Here is a 20,301-nt window from a genome sequence, read left to right as displayed (position 1 = left end):
TAGTGGTTTCGGAACACAGCAGAGGCAGTCCTTGTCCTCAGTCTAGTTTCTGTCACACCCATAACTGCGCCTTTCTCCAGAAGCAGCCCCCCCCTCCCCCAGCCTGAGAGGGAAAATAGCCATCGAACTTCTGACACTGTGGGAAGCCACAGGCTCATTTCTTTTATGCAGGGTACTATATAGAAAAATACTGGTATCAGATGAGGTCTGAGCCATAAGAAGAAGATGTTTACAAGCAGTGCCAAAAGTCAGACTTGCAGAACTGCTGCATTTCTTGCCTGAGACCCCTTGCCCACCCCCCTCAGGGTGACTGCTGAGCTGCACATACCAACAGGGGGGCAGCAAGACTTTTCCCTTGGCTATTTCTCCAAAAGCTGTATGCGGCCTTTTACTTACCCCTCTTGCTTCTGTCCAGAAGTCCTAATGCTTTGTGTCAGACCTCTGAGCTGTGCTGGTCACTGTCAGGCTGTAGTAGACTTGTGACCGTCTGGGATTGGTCATTGCTGAGCAATGCTTGCAGAGTATCAAGTCTTTGTGTTTCTCACTCTCCTCTTCTGGATCATTTGGGAGTGGGCAAGAGGCAGGGAAGGGGCAGATCTGGGACATGTTGCTGGACCTTGTACTAACAAACCACGAGGGATGGGTTGAAGATGTGAAGTTTGGGGGCAGCCTTGGCTGTAGTAACCATGAGAAGCTGGAACTCAGGATCCTGCATGGAGGAAGCAAAGCCTTAGGAAGGACTAGATTCCTAAACTACTGAAGAGCTAACTGTGGCCTCTTGAAAGACCTACTTAAAGGAAAGCCATGGGATAGGGCTTTAGAAGAGAAGGGCTACTACAAGTACAGCAGCATTAAAAGGGAGATTGGGGAGAATGTTGGCTTGCTGCTGAATTAGAAGGATGTTCTGGTAATGGAAGACACAGAGAAGGCAGAATTTCTGAAAGCCTTCTTTTCCTCAGACTTTACTGCTGGGAATGGCCCTCGGGAGTCCCAGAATTGGGAGGTGAGAGAAGGCTGGAGAAAGTAAGGCTTCCCCTTGGTCTTAGAGGGTGTTGAGATTCACTTATTAAAATTATTAGCAAAGCCTCTGCCCAAATTAAGATGCTAACAAGACTGTGAGGTGAGGGTCTGTAGTGATGCAGGGTCCCCAGGCAGGTGCAAAGGAGAGCCCTTTATTCCAAGGGCTTTTTGAGCAGTTAGCAGGTCATCAGCTACATGGTTTTTAATCATATCAAATATAATTCAATTCACCACGATGTGAACATGCAATGGGTACATAACTTGTGTTTCTACTTGTATTCAGCTGTGTCACTTTCCCACAGTCCTTTTCTGCTTAGCCAGAGTAACACGCCTGAGCCGTGATTTTACAAGGCCTTCCCTTTGTAAGGTTTGACCTATACACAACATGAGACCATATGCTAAAGTCAGTAGTAAAGGGTTTTATTTGATAGTAAATGTGAGAGAGAAAGAGAAAGAAAGAAATAGAAAAGAGGGGGGTAAGAAAGAGAGTGACAGAGGCAGAATAAAGAAGATATCACTATCTGTGATCACAACAATGTTCCATTGATCCTCTCCAGCTGGTCGTCTTGGTGATGAAGGTGGCCCCAAAAAGCATAGAATCCAATGGGTTAATATACCCTCAAGCTAGGTAGGAAAACCCAGCTGCCTCCCTGGGGGATGGGGTGGGAGAGGGGGGAGGGTTTGCCATTGTCTCTTACAGCAGTCTCTGGATTTGGTGCATTACCCTGGGGACCACTTTGGGGTGTCTTTGAGGGATTAAGGCACCCCCTCAGCTGCCTCTCACTTGAAGATCCTTTGGATGTGGCCAGTGGGGTTGGAGGTTCCACAGCTTGTGTAAGGGAGAATGGTTTGCTGCCTCTGACCAGAGATTACCCCCAAACCTCCTTTCCCCATGTTTCAGGGGGGAATCTGTGTAAAACTGGCTTCTGTGGGCTGTAATCTCCCCCACCCCAAACCCAGCCAGGGAAGAATCTCAGTGCTGCTGCAGGGTTTGACTTTTTTTCCTTGTTTACTTCTCCCTGGGTCTCAGATGAGTGATGAATGGGTTTCCCCTTGTCTGATCTCAGCACTGTTTTTCAGTCCATAGTTCCAGTCAGGCAGTTTTTAGGGAGGGGTGGGCTTCAATGGCTTCTTTGTATAGTTTTGCTATAATGAGAAAGACAATGTTTGAGGCATGAACGTTTTCAGTCTCTGACGTCTACTCCATGACTCAGTGTAATAAATGATTCTTTTCCTGCTACCTTCTTCAGTTTATGGGGTGTCTACGCCGTTGATTAATAAGGATAAGAAGAAGATAAGAGAAAAGATAGAAAGAGCTGAAGAAATAACATGAGTAATCATACAGAAATAGTATCCAATAGTTCAAAATGTAGATTCAATTGTAACCTTTAAGGCATTTCTCATTAGTCAGTGCCCTTACCCCATGAAAAGGGCACTGACTAATGATTCCTAGGAATCAGTGGATTTTTTTATGGGTAGTGAGTGTGAGGGGTATCACAATACTGTATCTCTTAGGTGTTGGTTCAACAGGGTTTGAAATAGTTATGGAATTTTACAGCAGGCATAATTTTTATATTCCATAGAGGGGTATCCTCAACAGATACATGTATTAACGTGAGTCAATCAGCTGAGTTTCAAGAGGGGTCCCAGCTCTTGTAGTATAATTGATTAATTTTACACCCTGGAATAAATAGGAATGGATTTGTTGAGGATGTGTGTTTTCTTCTTGATGGCACTCACATATAGTTAGAAGAGTTTTATAGGTAATATTCTTACTCAGCTGGTAATTCTATACATTATGAAAATTAGCTTTTATGATACAAAATTAACATACAAAACATTTTCATTCAAAAGGTTCTCATGCAAACATATTTTTACATAAAGACTATGCTCTGTTTTCCAGGAGACAGATTACACTGTTGTAATTTAATCTTGACACCAAATAGAAACTGTGGCTTTATTATCAGCGTCATTAAAAAAATACTTCCCTTTCAAATTTAGTTGTATTATCCTAAGTAGATTTTTTTCCTTTGAATTTTAGTGAGCAAATTACCCTCATCATATTCTGCACCCACAACTGGAAAGCATGTGTATTGCAGAATGTGTTACAGTCACCACATGAATTACCAAAAATAGAAGTGGTGAGGAAAAGTTAAAATATTCTCTTAGGACATATGACAGGAAATTCAACAGCACATTGCCTTGAGGGCTGGTGGAAGACTTTTCTGTACTTTATTTATGTTCTATTTGCAGTCCATGGCTTTCCCTCCTGGTTTAGGAAGGGGGATTCAATCATTTCTCATATAACATTTGCTTGTGTTTTGTTAAGATTCTTTAGTTCACTAATTAGTAACTCAGAAAAGTTTAGCCAAATCGTAAAAATTCTAAAGCCTTCTGAGGCAGAACTGGGAAGGTTTCTTTTCACAATGCTTCAAACAAATTGATGGAGGTTTAAACACTTGTTCATATTTATTGATATTAAGAGCAAATCAAATTGAATTGTTACTTTAAAGACACAGTATTTTAAATCATATTCCTAAGACCATAAAAAATTACTGGGCTATTTCATGATGATCAGAGGGTTGGAGCACCTCACCTATGAAGATAGACTCAGAGAGCTGGGGTCATTCAGCCTGTAGAAAGAAGGCCCTAGGAAGATCATATAGCAGCCTGCCAGTGCCTATAGGCTCCTATAAGAAAGATGGAGAGGGACTTTTTAGAAGGTCATGTGGTGATAGGATAAGGAGGAATGGCTTTAAACTGAAAGAGAATAGTATTAGGAAGAAATTCTTTACAGGTTGCCCAGAGAATTTGTTGATACTCCGTCCCTGGAAGTAAAAAAACTCACTCTGCGTGGTGTGTTGAGAAACCTATTCCAGTGTAATATGCACTGCCCTTGGCAGGGGGCCTGAATGTAGGGCATCTTTAAGGTCCCTTACAATGCAAACAATCCTATGAATCTATGGTTTGTTAAAACATAACTTCAGTTTATTATTTGCTAACTGGAAGATGATGAAAAATACTCTTGTCCTTGCTGACTTCAAGAAATTTACAGCTACAAGGAAGTGGTTTTGAACTTTAGTCAGGTCACTGATTAATCACATTTGCATTTTCCCCATGACATAGGATGTGTATTTCAATAAGAAACCACACAGAATCCTACATAAATGACTTCCACAGACTCAGCGTATATCTTCACCCCACTGGGATGATATAAGGTAAGAGTTACACAGATCACAGGATAGGTCTAGAGATGCTAAAGATATGTTCTATGTTGTGCTTGAAGGGTCCTTAATTTTCCATTATTTGCTATTTAAATGCTAACTTGGGAAAAATGCTTAAAAGTACCTTTGTGATATAAGTATTCAATTGGGATTTGTTAAGTATTTAATTGTAATTTGCTTTAGTTTAGCAGTCACCTTAAAATATGAAATCATAGAATCATAAAATTCATAGACAATTTGGAAACAATGGAAAGGAAAAAATGCTTGTGTCAATTTTGAATTTACATTATTAGTAAAAAAGAATTTACTCAGAAAAAGGCAGATTCTCATCTACTTATTTTTGCTAGGTGGCTTTTTAACTTCTTCTGTCATAGCTAATGGAACTAAGAAGTAAATTTTTCAAAGTAGGAATCTGAGCAGTTATTCCTAATTTCACCTTTCGAAGCAAACCCCCAAGAAATATTAACTCTGAGTAATGTGTGGGGCTGTGAAACAGCCTCATCTCTGCTTCACTACTGTCAGTCCGTGACTGAGAAAAGCTCTTTGGAACCTGCTGTGCTATCCCTGGCATGGAAAGCTCTCCCCACTGCTAAGAATCCCCCACAAAACCTTTCCAGAGGAGTCTTCTCCTCTTTGTGGGTGGAAGGAAGTCCAAGAGGACTGTAGGGATTGGAGCTGGGCTTCCTAGTGAGTTCTAATTAGGTCAATTGAATTGATTCTCACCTGACAAGTTCCTTTCTCAGAATCAAGGAAAAAGAAATCATCTGTCAATTCTATCCTGGGGTATTTAATTTGACCCCAAAGAGAATTCTTGTCTTTGCCATCTAATTTGTTGAAAAGATTCACCATTTGTTAGCAGAGGTTAAACAGTAAAAAGGAAGTGTTTGTGCATGAGAGAGTTTGGGGAATTAAGTGGGGAATTCCCTCTGGAAGTAGAGACAAGAGGAATAACGTAGTAAGAGCTCTTGTGGGCACTGTTATTTGTAGTCACAACCAGCAGTAGATCATTCCAGATTAAGTAAGTTTTGAACAAGTTTGTGTGTTTGTGGCAAGTTCACATTTTAACCTATTATTTTTTCAATGGTAAATGCATAATTGCAGGACTGGACTGACAGTGCTTCTGTCTTGTGCAGCCCCGGAGATGGAGATCGAGACTGCAGATGAGGTTGCTATTGTTGGAATAGCATGCAACTTTCCTGGAGGTAACTTTGGGGTAAAAGCAAAGCAGGCTGTTTGAAATCAGAGAGTTTTATTAATGTTGAAATGGAGGAAACCAACAGTTGTTGGTTTGTCCCTTAGTTGGATTGTTGCTTTGCTGCTTGTGGGATCTTTTTGAAAGGTGGTGCTGTGGTGGAAATGGATTTGTTTAAATTTGTCTGCTGACAGACAGACAGACAGACAAAAGAAGGTGAAGTGCTGGCTGTGGGCAGGGCATTGAGCTGCACATGAAACTCATAAAAATGAGCTGGATAGGTCTGGGATGATTTGAACTTTCTGTGTGTTCACTGGCTGGGTGATTGTGTAGTGTTACAGAACTCTGCAGAATCCATAGGAACAGGGCAGATGAAGGGCTGGACATTGTTATCAGCCATGCCTGTAATATGAACAGATTGGGTTTTCCTAAAAGAAAGCTTCTTGCTTTATTACAGTAGGTGGAGTAGATGCACTGAGATGGCAGAGAGAAGGTGGTCAAGGATTTTGTGGGGTTCCTTTGCTTTTAGACAAGCAGTGAGGGGATCAGTCATACTTTTTCATTTTCCTCTCACTAAAGAATGATCACTTCTTTCTGTGGCAAGCCTGCTTGAGCAGCCTAGATTTACAGGTGGGAGGTCCTTGATTGTGCATTTCTGAGTCTGCATGGGGAGGGGGAGCACATCATTTAATCTGTTTTAAAAACTTTGTACAACAGGAGATGGAATTGACAATTTCTGGAAAGTCCTGGTGGAAGGCAAAAACTGCACCGTAGAAATCCCCCCCGAGAGGTTTAATACCAAGGAGTGGTATGATGCAGATGGTAACAAGCCAGGAAAAATATGTACAACACGAGCTGCTCTTCTGGATGAGTGAGTCTGTTACCCTGCTGCACCACTGACTTTTGTAGTACTTAGACTATGGGCACAGCTGCTCAGGGGCTGTGAGAGGGGGAAAAATAGTAAATTACAGTAAGGTCAAAATAAGTGTCTTTTATTTGAATTCCACATTCACCTAAAATCCTCAGGGTGTAGAGCTTCATTCAAAGGAGAAGTTGACATGCACAGAAGAAATCTTATTGTCTCCAGAAATTTATACTTGGCAGGGTTGAACCATAGAATCCAGAATTACTTTAATGCTTAGTCCCATGTTAGATATTGAATCCTGCTCTGAAATGAAGAAATGATAGAAGGCCATATAAATCTGATCTTGGGATACAAGATTAAAGTTGGACTTGGTCTTTTGTATGCATGGGCCTATTTTGAAGATGCTTTTAAATATAAATACACACAAAGTATTTATGAATGTATTTTTAGAGAAGCATGGGTATCTGTTGAAAACAGATCTGAGCTGATCCTCTACTTTTTGGTTTTAAATTTAGAGCATTGGTCTGTATTTGCTGAAAATAATCTGAAAAAACCCCAAGAAAACAAACCTAGAAAACCAGGTTTTGTGGGGGATTCTTTGCAGTGAGGAGAGATTCTCATTTTGTTTATAACTTGTTGAAGCTATGACCACATTACTGCAGAGGGAATCTCATTCTGCACATTTCATAGTTTGAGGAGTCCAGCTGGTAGTAGTGCAATAATCACGAGAATAGAAGTGGGTAGGAGTGGGCTCTTAACTCTGAAATGCAGAAGCCTTGATAAAATGAAGCATCTTTGGCTTATAAACATTTTCTTCTGAATTTCATAAGTGGGAACTGTGGCCTGAACACCAGTTACTGCTCAGTTTTTCATGACGTTGCAAAAGTTGTTTACGGTGAGTCTACAAGCAAATGGATGTTATATACATCTGTCATATTTTATTCTGGTCGGTGTATTTCAGATTTAATTCATTTGACAACCACCTCTTTGGGATTAATAATATGGAAGCAGAACGCATGGATCCACAACAGAAATTACTGATGGAGTGCACATACAAAGCCCTGGAGGATGCAGGAGTCCCTGTGGAATCTATCAGTGGCACCAAAACAGGTGTTTTTATTGGTAAGATGAAAATTTCACTTCAAAGAAAGTCTGCTTGAAGCTCACAAGGATTGGAGCAATCCTTCATAACCTTTCAATATGGTATCTAGCACTGGATCTAGACTGGAGATCTAAGGCTACTGTGCTATGGCACTAGTGGTTACTTTTGGTAAGAATTACCAGGCTACTCTAGTTGTTCATGGTACAATTCCTGTATCTCTTTTTGGTGCTCTTCTTCCTATGTTCAGGCACTGAAGGGAAGCAGGAAACTGCATCTGCAGCCCAAGCCTTCTTAGAAAAGATACTCCCAAGCCAGGCTGTGATGTTCCACCCTTAAGGGGAAGGGAACACCCAAGATGAGTAATTTCTTTCTCTGCAGGAGATGTTTTCTTAGTGCATTACACACTTGGCATGGAAATTGGAATGTTGGTCCCTGACCTGCTACATCAGTGCATGGCAGTGGGTTGGGGATAATGGTGTAGGGTGGAAGAAAAGGGGGAAAGGAGGAGATGAGTTAAAGAAAGGGGGAGAGAAAGAAAAGAGAGAATGAAAGAGAGGAAAAAAAAAAGAGATTTCCGGTCCTTGTTCCAATGATGGTCTGGCAAATGAGATGTCCAGGGTCTTGGAGGACCCCCCAGATTTGTTTGGGCTACCTTTCTATAGATATGTTTCCCTGCTCTGAAAACCGGTTTCTTTCTTTCTGTGAAAATTAGTTATGCCCAGTTCCTTCTTTCAGACCTTTTTGTAGGTCTTGGTTCTTGGGTGATCTTCATCCTCCCCAGCTTGACCTTGGGTCAATATTTCATTCCTGCTTCTGTCCTGGTGCTGCCCATTGTTTGTTGATGGGGGTAGAGTGGTATGAAAGTGCCCAGCAGAAAAGGACCTGGTGGTGCTGGTGGTCAGCAGCTGAACATGAGCCAGTGTGTGCCCAGGTGGCCAAGAAGGCCAGTGGCATCCTGGCCTGTGTCAGCAATAGTGTCACCACAGGAGCAGGGCAGTGATTCTTCCAACTGTGTATGGCACTGGTGAGGCCACATGGTCGAGTTCTGTGTCCACTTCTGGGCCCCTCAATTCAGGAAGGAGATTGAGGTGCTGGAGTAAGTCCAGAGAAAGGCATCAGAGCTGGGGAAGGGTGTGGAGCACAAGTCCTGTGAGGAACAGCTGAGGGAGCTGGGGGTGTATAGCCTGAGATGAGAAGGCTCAGGGGTGATTTTATTGCTCTGTACAACTGCTTGAAAGGACGGTGTAGTGATATGGGGATCAACCTCTTTCACAGGCAGCTGGAGACAGGATGAGAGGATATGGCCTCAGGCTGTGCCAGGGGAGGTTTAGAGTGGACATTATGGAGAAATTCTTCGCAGAAAGGGGTGATTTGATACAGGAATCAGCTGCCCAGGAAGGTGGTGGAGTCACTGTCCCTAGAAGTGTTTGAGAAAAGACTGGATATGTCTTTTAATACCATGGTCTTGTCGACATGGTGGTGTTTCACCATGCAGTGGACTTGATTTCAGTGGTCTTTTCCAACCTAAATGATTCTGTGAATCTGTGATTGTGTCTCTGTGGAGCAGAACAAGGATGTTTATCCCAGAGAAGTGCTGCCCTACCTCCTCATGGTCCCATCTCATTGTGTTTTTTTTAACAATTCTTGCTTATTGCTGCAAAATTCTTGGTTATTGCCTTGGTTGGCTCCCTGGCTATCTGGATTGGTGTTTGGCACGTAGACATTAGCCCCTTATCTTCTGGGCTTCTACACAGGCCTATGCTTTCCCCCCAATATGCTGTTTTCCAGGATAATTTTGGTTGAGGTGTTCTGGGGATTAATATACTTTTAAAGCAGCAGAAATCCTCCTGTGGACATTAGAATGGTACCAAGGTGCACTTGTTCCAAGTGCATTTGTTACTACCCAAAAAGTTGCAGACAAGATGATACCAGATGCTCTTGAAAGATATTTAAAGGACAATAGTAGAGTATTAGCACATTATTACTGGTGTAATCTGTGTCTCTTTAAAAAGAAGTTTTCTGGGGGAGTTTGCTTGATGCACCTATAGGGGAAATGTTTTAGATTACTTTAGTCAGAGAGATGCTCTTCTTCCATTGAGGGCACTACTCCTTACTCTCTGAATAGAGCTACTGTGCTTTCCACACATGCTTATGGACTTGGGGATCCACCATACTTCAAACATTGCATTCCCAGAAAGAGGACACAACTGATCTCACAGGCCCTGCTCTTCTTTACTATTTCTTATTGGTTGCAAGTGTGAAAAAAAAGATAAATACAAAGTATTGGATGTAGTTGGTGCTGTGACCTTTAACTTGGTACATGTGAGGAAATGAAGCTAATGTCTTGTACATTTATGTCTGAACTACCGTCTTTGTAACTTGTTGATAAATCTTGTCATAATTAAAGTAAAACAATCTGAGTCTCAAAAGTGTATCTCAGTCTCAAAGCGGGATACAGATGTCGAAGCAGACTCCAGAGATCTTAGCTGCATGATACAGTGAGCTGAGCCATCAGAAAGGGCATTTCCTGGTCAGGTAGGAATTTCCTGTCATTTCTTGGACAGGTAGAAATTTCCAGTGTTAGGTATGTGTGTGTAGGTTGGGTCCAGGGGAAATTGCTGTGACTTCTCCCTTTGACTTGTGTTGGAGCAAAGCTTCATGACAGGAGCCCTGATGCCATATGGTTTCATCTAAACACTGAAAACAGAATCACAACACCAGGTTTTGAGCTGTACATGCCTATTGTTGTCTTGAGTTAACTTGCCATGTATCTGATGTTTTCCAGGTCTCATGAATCGAGACTATGAAATCATGGCCAGCAGAGCTGTGAATGAAATAAATCATTATGATGGTACTGGAACAGCAATGAGCATTGCTGCCAACAGGGTCTCTTTCATGTTTAATCTTACTGGACCGTCTCTGACTGTCGACACTGCATGTTCATCTTTTCTTTTTGCTCTGCACTATGCCTTGCGAGCCATTAAATCAGGTAATGGGACTGAAGAGGTGCTGCACAATGAAATCAGAATTCCTACAATTTCTGTCTATCACCAGGGCCATCTCAACATGAATATGTTTCTGTTTGACTCCAGGAGACTGTGAGGCAGCAATCTGTGGTGGGGTGAACTGCATCATTCACCCCCGCACCTTTGTATCTCTCACTAAAGCCAAAATGATCTCTCCAGAGGGCATAAGCAAACCCTTCTCCAAAAAAGCAGATGGCTATGGAAGGGGAGAAGGCTGTGGTGTTGTTTTCCTCAAACCACTGAAAAAGGTAAGATTTTTGTGAAGCAGCCTGAAGTAAGACTGGTTGCTTGTCTGAATTTTGTGTCTTCAGCTCTAATAATGACTATTCCAGAGAAGTTTTTCCAAACTAAGTTTAAGAATATTCAAGCATTTATTTTGAATTTATTAACTTTCCTTAACATCGGGGAAGGAATTTAAAAGTTAGCATAATATTCTGGTTGTTCTCGTCTTTGTTGGGTTGTTTTGTTCTCTTCTCTACAGAAAAAGCATGAGATTAGCACAGAATCACTCAGGTTGGAAGGGGCCACAGTGAATTTTCTGGTCCAAACTCCTTGCTCAAGCTGGGTCGTCTTAGATCAAGTTGTACAGTATTGTGTCCTGATGATTCTTGACACATTCTGTCTCCAGTGAGGGAGAATCCAATCCCTCTCTGAGCAACCTGTTCTTTTGCTTGGTCACTTGAACAGTGAAGAATTTCTTCCTCATTTTCAGATGGAACTTCCTGTGCTTCAGTTTCAGCCCATTGCCTCTTGTCCTGTTACTTGGCACCACCAAGGGCCTGGTTCCACCTTCTTGACACCTCTACTTAAGATACTTACAGACACTGATGAGGCCCCTTCCCAGTCCTCTCTTCTCAAGGCTGAACAGGCCCAGCTCCCTCAGCCTTTCCTCATAAGAGAGGTGCTCCAGCTCCTTCATCATCTTCATAGCTCTCCTCTGGACCCACTCTATTAGCTCCATGTCTTTCTTGTACTGAGGAACACAGAACTGGACACAGCATTCCTGTTTTGGGCTCACCAGGGCTGAGTAGAGGGGCAGGATCACCTCCCTCGGCTGTTGGCAATGATTTTTCTAATACAGCCCAGGATCCCATCAGCCTCCTTGGACCCCCACTGCTGGCTCATGGACAACTTGTTGTCCTCCAGGATCCCCAGGTCCTTCTCCACAGAGCTGCTTTCCAGCAGGTTGACCCCCAACCTGTCCTGGTGCAGAGGGTTATTCCTCCCCTGGTACAGGACCCTGCACTTGCCCTTGTTGAATTTCAGACAGTTCTTCTCTGTTCATCCTTCCAGCAGGTTGAGGTCCCTCTGAAGGGTTGCCCAGCCCTCTGGGGTATGGGCCACTCCTGCCAGCTTTGTGTTGACAGTGAACATGCTGAGGAGGCTCTGCCTCTTCATCCAAGCCTTGATGAATAAACGAAACAATATGGGCCCAGGGGATACCACTAGTGACAGGTCTCCAACTGGACCCTGTGCCACTGATTATCACCCTCTGGGACCTGCCATTCAGTCTGTTCTCAATCCACGTCTCTGTCCACTCATGCAGTTCACACTTCCTGAGGACACTGTGAGAGACAAAAGCCTCGATAAAGTTGAAGTAGACAATATCCACTGCTCTCCCCTCAGTCATCCAGGTGGTGGTTTCTTCACAGAAATCAATCACGTTGATCAAACATGATTTACCTCCAAGGAATCCATGACCACTCCTGATCACCTTATCTTCCTTGTGGACAGAGATGGCCTCCAGAATGAGGTGGTCCATCACTTTTCCAGGAATTGAGGAGAGGCTGACTGATTGGTAGTTCACTGGTCCTTCTTCTTGCCATTTTTGAAGATTGGGGTCCCTCTTGCCAATTTTGAAGATTGGTTCTCCCAGTCCTCAGGCATGTCTTATGATTGCCTTTCAAAGATAATTGTGAGCAGCCTTGCTATGTTGTCCTCCTGCTCTCTCAGACCTCATGGATGCATCCTGTCAGAGTCCCTGGACTTGTGGATGTCAAGTTCATTTAGGGGTTCTCTGACCCAATCCTACTTGGGCAAGGGAAAGTCTTCCTTTCAGCATTCCTTTAATCTGGTCTCCTGGGTCAGAAATCCCTGAGGCTGGTCTTGTCAGTAAAGATAGGTGCAAAGAAGGCATTCAATAACACAGCCTTCTCTAAGTCCCCTGTTACCAGGCTCCCCCCTCCATTTGCTAATGGATCCAGGAGTCCTTTAGTGTTAAAATTAATCCTTAATTTTCCTTTTGTTGTGATGGATTTGAAAAAGCTCTTTTTGTTATCCTGAAAATCTTTGGCCAGATTTCATTCCAGATGTGCCTTGGCCTTTCTAGTCTCATTTCTGCTTACTCTGACAACCTCTCTGCATTCACTCTGAGTGGCCTGATCCTCCTTCCATCTCCTATGTATTTCTGGCTTACATCTGAGTAATGATAGGACTTCTTTATTCATTCACAGAGGTTTGTTGCCTGCTTTACCTGCTTTCTCTCTTATTGGGATGCACTGTCTTTGAACGTGTAGGAAGTGAGCCTAGAATGTCGACCAACTCTCTTGGACCCCTCTTCCCTTCAGGGTCTTCTCCCATGGAATTCTTCCAAGATCCCTAAAGATGTTAAAGTTAGCTCTCCTGGAGTCCTGGAGTTTGAAATCTGTCTCTCTGTCCTGCTACCTCTTCCTTCAATACTGAACTCTACAGTCTCGTGGTCTCTGCAGCCAAAGCTGCCCCAAGTGCTGCATGTCCAGCAAGGCCTTCCCTGTTTGTTAGTCTAAGGTCAGGCAGCCCAGCATTCCTTGTGGGATCCTTCACTACCTGGGACAGAAATTGTCATCAATGCTTTCCAGGAACCTCCTGCACTGCTTGTGCTTTGCTGTTTTGCTTCTCCAGAAGATGTCAGGGCAGTTAAAGCCCCCCAAGAACCAGGGCCTGTGACTGTGGGGCTGCTTCCAGCTGCCTGCAGAAGGCCTCATCCACTCCCTCCTTCTGATCGGGCGGCCTGTGGCAAACACCCACAATGGTGTCACCCTTCCTAGCCTGCCCTTTTATCCTCACCAGGGCAGAGCTCGGCACACTCCAAGTGTTGCTTCACATCGAGTGCAACTCCACCACTGCACTTTCCTGGTCTGTCTCTGCTAAACAGCCTGTGGCCCTTCATGACAACACTGCAGTCATGGGAGCTCTCCCACCATGTTCATAATTGCAATGGGATCAAAGCCCAATGGCTGCACACAGATCTCTTGTTCCTCCTGTTTGTTCACCATACTCTGTGCATGGGGGTACAGCATTTAATAGAAGTATTTTATGGTAACAATATTCCAGTGGGTGTGTGAAGGGATGTCCCATAGCCCTGTTTAGTGGTTGTGTCTATGATTGTAGATGCTTGATCAATGTAATCCCTCGTAAGCCTTCTTTTGGTACTAAGGTGTTTCTCTGATATTTCCCTGTTGGCTTCTATTATCTCAGGAGCCCCTTGCTTGTCTCTGTAAGACTGCTGGTGCACTCCAGTGTGGCTGGTACATCTCAGAGTCACCTCCAGAGGGGCCTCAGAAGTACCCTCTAACTTTTTCATACTATTACCCAGTTTGTTAGGGACAAACCTGATATTACTGCCCTCCCCCATCATAACTAGTTTAAAGCTCTCCAAGGAGTCTTGCTTGTTCCCATGCTAAGACTCTCCTTCGTTACTCAGAGAGGTGAGCCCCATCTGATGCCAGCATGCCAGGCTCTGCAAAGGACATATCATTGCCAAAAACCCCAAAATCTTGGTGGTGACACCTGCTGCAGAGACATGTCTTAGTAGACTCAGTCGGTCTGTTTCTTTCTATACGGATCCTTTCAACTATTGTTGTTTTCAGTATTTTTTGTTCAATATTGCTTCTTTGAACTGGAAGTATGGAGGAGAAAATAACAGATGCCTCAGATTTCCTTAGCAAATATCCCAAACCCAAAATCTTTCTTGATCTCTCTCAGACTATGTGCTGCCATGTTACCTCACCCCCTACATGGAGGATAAGGCATGGGCTTGCACCAGGCTTGTAAGGTTCATGGTAACACCTTTAACCACAGACTACTAGTATTATTAAAGAAAACTACACTTTTTCCTGGAACAGGCAAAGGAAGATTACAGCAAAATCTGGGGTGTGATAAACATCAGTGCAGTCAATCAGAACGGCAAGTCTATAACTCCAATCACAAGACCGTCTCAAATAGAGCAAGAGAAGTTACTGCATAGCATTTATGGAAGTCGTGTTGATCCCTCAGTTGTGCAGTACATTGAAGCCCATGGCACAGGAACTGCTGCTGGAGATCCTACAGAAGCTGAGAGCCTTGGTAATGTCATTAGCAAAAAGAGGTCTTCCCGAGTTTCCATTCTGAAAATCGGTTCAGTGAAAGGAAATATTGGACACACTGAATCAGCTGCTGGAGCAGCCGGGTTAATCAAAGTGCTCCTGATGATGCATCATGGGAAGATTGTTCCATCCTTGCATTACTCAAAGGAGATGAGCAGCATTGATACGGAGAAATTAAACCTTGCTGTTGCCACAGCTGTAGAGCCCTGGGAAGAATCCAGTGAGTATGGAAGAGTAGCTGGTGTCAACTGCTTTGGATTTGGAGGAACCAATGCTCATGTTGTAGTCAGGCAGGTGAAGCAGCCAGAGCCTCTTCCTGCCTTTAAGAAGCCCCTGGAATTAGTTCTGCTGTCAGCAGCATCCCCTAAGTCCCTTCAGATGACAATGGCCGACACAGCTGAGCAGCTGAGCGCAAGGAACTCTGTAACTCTCCCAAGCCTGGCCTATACCTCTGCCTGCAGAAGAAGCCACGCCAGCTACAGGTACCGAAAAGCATTTGTCACAAATTCCCTCCAACACTTGCAGCAAGAGCTGAGGCTGGCAGCCAGCATGGAACCTGCCATATCCAAAGCGGAACCACAGCTGGTGTTTGTGTTCTGCGGCAACGGCGTCACGCTGAAGGAGTTCAGTGAGGCACTGCTGAGCTCAGAGCCGGTGTTCAGAGACAAGTGTAAGGAAATAGAAGACCTTTTTCAGCAGCATGCTGCCATCAGCCTCCTGCCAGCAAGAAATCATAGCCCAAAGGACTTGTTGAATCCAGAGCTTTGTCAGCCCTTGCTGTTTGCCCTGCAGGTTGCTGTAGCTTCCCTCCTGAAGCACTGGGGTATTAAGCCTGTTGCTGTTGTTGGCCACTCGGTGGGGGAAGTTGCTGCTGCACACATTGCTGGGTACCTGTCCCTGGCAGATGCTGTCAAAGTGATTTATCACCGGAGCAGGCTGCAGGCAAAGACTCCCAGTGGCAGAATGCTGGTGGTTGGAAACATCCCCGTTGAAGAGATTGCTGAACGCCTGCATGCCTACTCAGGAAAGGTGTGCATTGCTGCTTTCAACAGCCCCATTTCCTGCACCTTGTCTGGGAGTGTAGAGGCTGTGGAAGCTGTCCAGAGAGAGTTAGCTGAAGCTTTCAGACAGAGAAACATCTTTCTTCATGTTTTAAATGTTCCAGCTGCCTACCACAGCCCCAGCATGGATATGATACTCGGGGAGCTGGAGGAGCAGATAGAGCCTTTGGAAAAGCAGAAGGGGGAAATGGAAGTGATTTCAACACTGACTGGCATGGCTGCATCTGAAGATGACTTTTCTCAGGGCAAATTCTGGGCACAGCATACTCGTGAGCCTGTTGCTTTCACACGAGCCATCCAAACTGCAGCCAGAGGCAGGGAAAACGTGGTGTTTGTAGAAATAAGTCCTCACCGAGCACTGCAGCGAAGCATAAAAGAAACGCTAGGGAAAGGCACAAAGGTCTTGTCCTCTTTGCAAACAGATGCAGAATATCAGACGCTCCTCACCCTGGTAGGAAATCTCTTTGAACTGGGATTTAATCCCAACTGGCAGCACTTTTATAATGGGTATCAAAGTGTTCCTGTGGCCATTCCACGATATCAATTTGATCGCCAAAAACTCATGAGCCTGGATATCCCTCAACATGCAAGCCGAAGCGGTGTCAGCGCCAGTCATTCTTTGATTTACGGCATAAACAGTGACAACTTGGAGTTTGGCTGCCTGGTGTCCCAGGAAACGACACCGTACTTATATGAGCACAAGAACAATGGGGTGGCCTTAGTCCCTGGTGCTTTCTACGTGGAGCTTGGTCTGGCCTCTGTGATGAGCAGCTCAGAACCCAAAGTGCCTCTGAGCACTTGCCAGCTGAGTATCAGTTTTTCTGCACCGTGTGTTCTTACACAGAATTCCCAAGTGCTGAGTATCAAGCTGAGCCCACAAAAAGCCATGACAACCTTTGAGGTTCTCTCTTCCTCCAACGCAGTTTATGCTGCTGGCCAAGTGGCCAAGGGGCTTGAAGGTGTGGTGGAAGAAAGCAGCATCTCCTTGCAAGCCATCTATCAAAGATGCAAGTCAGTGATTAGCAGAGAGGAGCTTTATGAAGCACTGTCTCAGGTTGGCTTTCAGTATGGCTCCATATTCAGGCAGCTCAGTGATGTGCATTATTGCCAGGAGCTAAAGGAAGCTATAACAAGCATAAAGGTGAATGAGGAGACCGCCAGAGACATGTACAGCTACTGTATCCACCCAGTGCTGCTCGACTGCTTTCTGCAGATGACCGCTGTCCTGACCTCAAGGACGCTCCACTCCAGAGCAGGCTTTCCTTCAGGGATAGGCAGCCTGGTGGTGCTCCGCCCGCTGCAGGAGGAAATGATGATATACATGAGAATGAGCAAATCCACTGGGAGCTGCCTTGAGGTCTGCGGGTGCTTTGTGGACAAACACGGCTCTGTTTTGGCCGAGCTCAAGCGCGTTGCCATCACTTTCATGAAGGAATCGTCTTCCAGAGACAATGAGTTTCTGTTTCAAAACAAATGGAAAGAAGTCTCCCTTTCACAGACAATTGGACATCTGGGGTTTAAGCCCAGAGTCCTTGTGTTTGCAGACAAATTTGGGATAGCTGAGCAGCTCAAAAAACACTTGCATCCTGCTTCGACATATGTTATGTATGAAGGCTGGGATTGCCTCGTGGAAGGCGATGCACAGAACAAAATGAGAGCAGAGGTTAAGGATTATGATGAAATTCTCTTCCTGTGGGGAATCCAAAAGCTGAATGAAGATTCCCCGAGGAAAGCAGTAGATCAGTTGGCAAAGTGCTGCGAAGCCTATCGCCAGGTAGTGGTGGCCCTAAGAGAGAAGAGGTCTCGCTGCTCCGTCAGAGTGATCACCTACAGAACAACAGAGAGATATGTGGACCACATTAGCTGTGGGTTTGCATTGTATGGCATGACCAGAGCCTGTATTGTTGAATTTCCAGAAATCACATTTCAGTTGATTGACCTCAGCTCCTCCACTTCCCTGGACATCTCAGTGTTAGCAGATGTTCTTATCAAGTACAAAGGTGGGGACTATCCGGAAGTCTGCATCAGCCAGGGAAGAATTTATGTGTCCGAAATCAGACGCACACCTTTTGTAGATGCAGATTACATCCAACCTGTAAGATCACTCCAGAAATCACAATCATTCACTTTGTACACTTCTGATCCATACACAGCAAAAGACTTGTCTGGGGAATTATCCAGCAGCACTGCAACTCAGCTTGACAAACAGAGTGTTGAAATTCAAGTGGATAAAATTTGCTTGCACTCAGAAGATTATTTTCCCATTAGTGTTTCTAGCTGTAACTTTGGTAATACACTGTATTGGAACTCCCAGGCAGGGGACAAACACAGGCTTCTAGCTCTTGATTTCAGTGGCACAGTCACTGCAACAGGCAGTGATGTGAAAAAAGTGAAAGTGGGAGATCACGTGGTTTCATGTTATCCCACTGCTGCATCATCCAGAGTTCAGATTCCAGGAACAGTTTGTTTCCATGCAAGGAAATTCCCATTCCTCCAGAATGTCCCTTGTGTGTCATACTTCATCATTGCATGGGAGATCTTCACTCAGAGGTTACCCAAAGGAAAACATGGCAGAACATTGGGTATTATTACTACAGAGCCATCCTCAGTTCTGTGCCATGTTCTTTCTGCAGCAGCAGAAGAGATGGGTTGGAGAACAGTCCTTGCAAAGCCCACTCCTAACATGTTGCAATATATCAACCTGTGCAGTGCCCTTGTTATTCTTCCTCCAGTCAACAGACTGTCTCAGGAGGACCTGGCCCACATGTCCTTTCTTAAAGATGTGGTGATCGTGTGTGGCAGGCAACAGTCAGAATGCATCCAGAATGTCAGTGAAATTGATCATGAAAACGTCAGCTTTCATATCCTTGCCGTTGCCCGCCTTTTCCAGAAAGCACCTCTAAAGGAAGTGCAGAAGACCGTACATGCCTGGATCAGTTCCATGAATATGAAACGGTTTAGAAATCTCTCAGGTTCTGTTTTTCAGCAGACTGAGAATTTTGAAGGGCTAAATTCTGTGATGTCCTATTTCACCTGCACTTCTGTCCCCCTTGCTGTCCTGAGAAGGCAGAAAGACATCAGTGTGCTTTCAGATATCCCATTGTACGAGCCCCAGAAGCAGCTGTTCAAGCAGAATGCTGTTTATGTAGTAGTTGGGGGGCTCACTGGACTTGGCTTTGAAACAGTGAAATTCATAGCTGAGAACGGGGGAGGGTGTATTGCAATTCTGTCCAGAAGAATTCCCAGCAGTGAGAAGCAAGAAGAGTTAAGGGCTTTGCAGCAGCAGTACAAAGGGAGCAAAGTAGTGTCTGTGCAGTGTGATGTGACTTTGAGCAGCGATGTTGAGAAAGCTTTCCAGTCCATTGCCACCACCTTTGTGGGGAGCCCCATCAAAGGGGTGTTCCAAAGTGCTGTTGCTATACACGACGGCCACCTTGAAGTGCTGAAGCTGGCTGACTTCCACAAAGTGCTGAGCCCAAAAGTAGCAGGGACCCTAAATCTTCACTGGGCTACCAGAGACCAGGAGCTTGACTACTTTGTGTGCTACTCCTCTGTTGCTTCCTTTCTGGGCAATGCCACCCAGACAAACTATGCAGCTGCAAACTCTTTCCTGGATCTCTTCTGCCTCTACAGGAGGAACTGTGGGCTCTCAGGCCAGGCCATTAACTGGGGTGCTTTGAACCTCGGCATTCTGCTCAACCAAGACCTCATTCAGAGCATTCTGGAATCCAAGGGCGTAGACATTCTGCAAGTGCATGAAATTCATGACTATCTCAGGAAGACCTTACTTATAAACAACCCACAGCAATCTGTTGCCAAATTGAACTTTCACACTTTGTATCATCATGTTTTTCGTCAGATTATTTCTCTCAAAAGTCGCTTCATAACACTTATGTCAGAAGATTACATGAACAAGATGGAAACGTCTGAGGAAGCTGAAGTCCCCGAGACCGCCTTTCTCAAATCTGAGGACTACATCACCTCACTGATGAGTGACCTCACAGGAGTGAATGCAGATGAACTAACCATGAATACGCCACTTTCATCTTTGGGCATGGACTCTATGTTAGCCATGACAATTCAGAACCGTGTCTTTCGGGAGAGAAAGGTGGACATACCCGTTGTGAAACTGCTTGATCCTCACACAACTCTGTCAAGTTTAGTGGCGGTGTTCGAAGAAACAAGCGATGCAGATGGAACAGCTGGAAAGAAGAATGCTGTGATTGAAAGTGCAGAAAATGGGAGCTGGCTATAAGAATCTCCCCAGTCAGGAATTGTGTAACTCTGACAATACTCAGGCCCTTTGCAGCATATCAGAATGTGTAATTGCAGAATGTTTGGTGATGCTGAATGTACTCATCTGGACTGACTCAGAAAAACCCACCCCAAGTTTTTCTGCCATTATTCTGCTAGCTGTAATAATTTCAGTCAGTTGTTTGGCTTGTTAATGTTTGCACCTCTACATTAT

At 44.5% G+C, this 20,301-nt stretch overlaps 1 protein-coding gene and 1 long non-coding RNA gene across 2 annotated transcripts in view; one reads left to right on the top strand and one right to left on the bottom strand.

Annotated features, from left to right (window-relative positions):
- Positions 1–1,424: 1,424 nt before the first annotated feature.
- The window catches only part of LOC141728132 (uncharacterized), a 46,848-nt gene continuing 27,971 nt past the window's right edge, over positions 1,425–20,301 (bottom strand). The window contains exons 6-7 of the long non-coding RNA XR_012578845.1: positions 19,952–20,035; positions 1,425–19,578 (exon numbers count right to left, since the gene is read on the bottom strand). This is a non-coding gene — a long non-coding RNA (uncharacterized LOC141728132). The remainder of the gene's footprint in view (positions 19,579–19,951; positions 20,036–20,301) is intronic.
- Positions 5,267–20,283, top strand: LOC141728128 (phthioceranic/hydroxyphthioceranic acid synthase-like). The gene is made up of 6 exons (XM_074534529.1): positions 5,267–5,446; positions 6,154–6,307; positions 7,263–7,423; positions 10,189–10,392; positions 10,496–10,677; positions 14,533–20,283. The coding sequence occupies exons 1-6, from the start codon at positions 5,332–5,334 to the stop codon at positions 20,086–20,088; spliced, it is 6,372 nt and encodes a 2,123-aa protein (XP_074390630.1). The 5' UTR covers positions 5,267–5,331; the 3' UTR covers positions 20,089–20,283.

This window comes from Zonotrichia albicollis, chromosome 1, assembly GCF_047830755.1.
Source record: "Zonotrichia albicollis isolate bZonAlb1 chromosome 1, bZonAlb1.hap1, whole genome shotgun sequence".
NCBI classification, from domain to species: domain Eukaryota; kingdom Metazoa; phylum Chordata; class Aves; order Passeriformes; family Passerellidae; genus Zonotrichia; species Zonotrichia albicollis.
The sequence above is the reverse complement of the archived record's forward strand: the minus strand, read 5'-3'. Positions and strand labels throughout refer to the sequence as shown.

Excerpts from the sequence above, each read along its gene's own strand:
- LOC141728128 (XM_074534529.1), top strand. The coding sequence starts at position 5,332 with ATGCATAATTGCAGGACTGGACTGACAGTGCTTCTGTCTTGTGCAGCC. Across the intron at positions 5,447-6,153 it reads AGCATGCAACTTTCCTGGAG|GAGATGGAATTGACAATTTC; the intron begins GTAACTTTGGGG and ends TTTGTACAACAG. Across the intron at positions 6,308-7,262 it reads CGAGCTGCTCTTCTGGATGA|ATTTAATTCATTTGACAACC; the intron begins GTGAGTCTGTTA and ends GGTGTATTTCAG.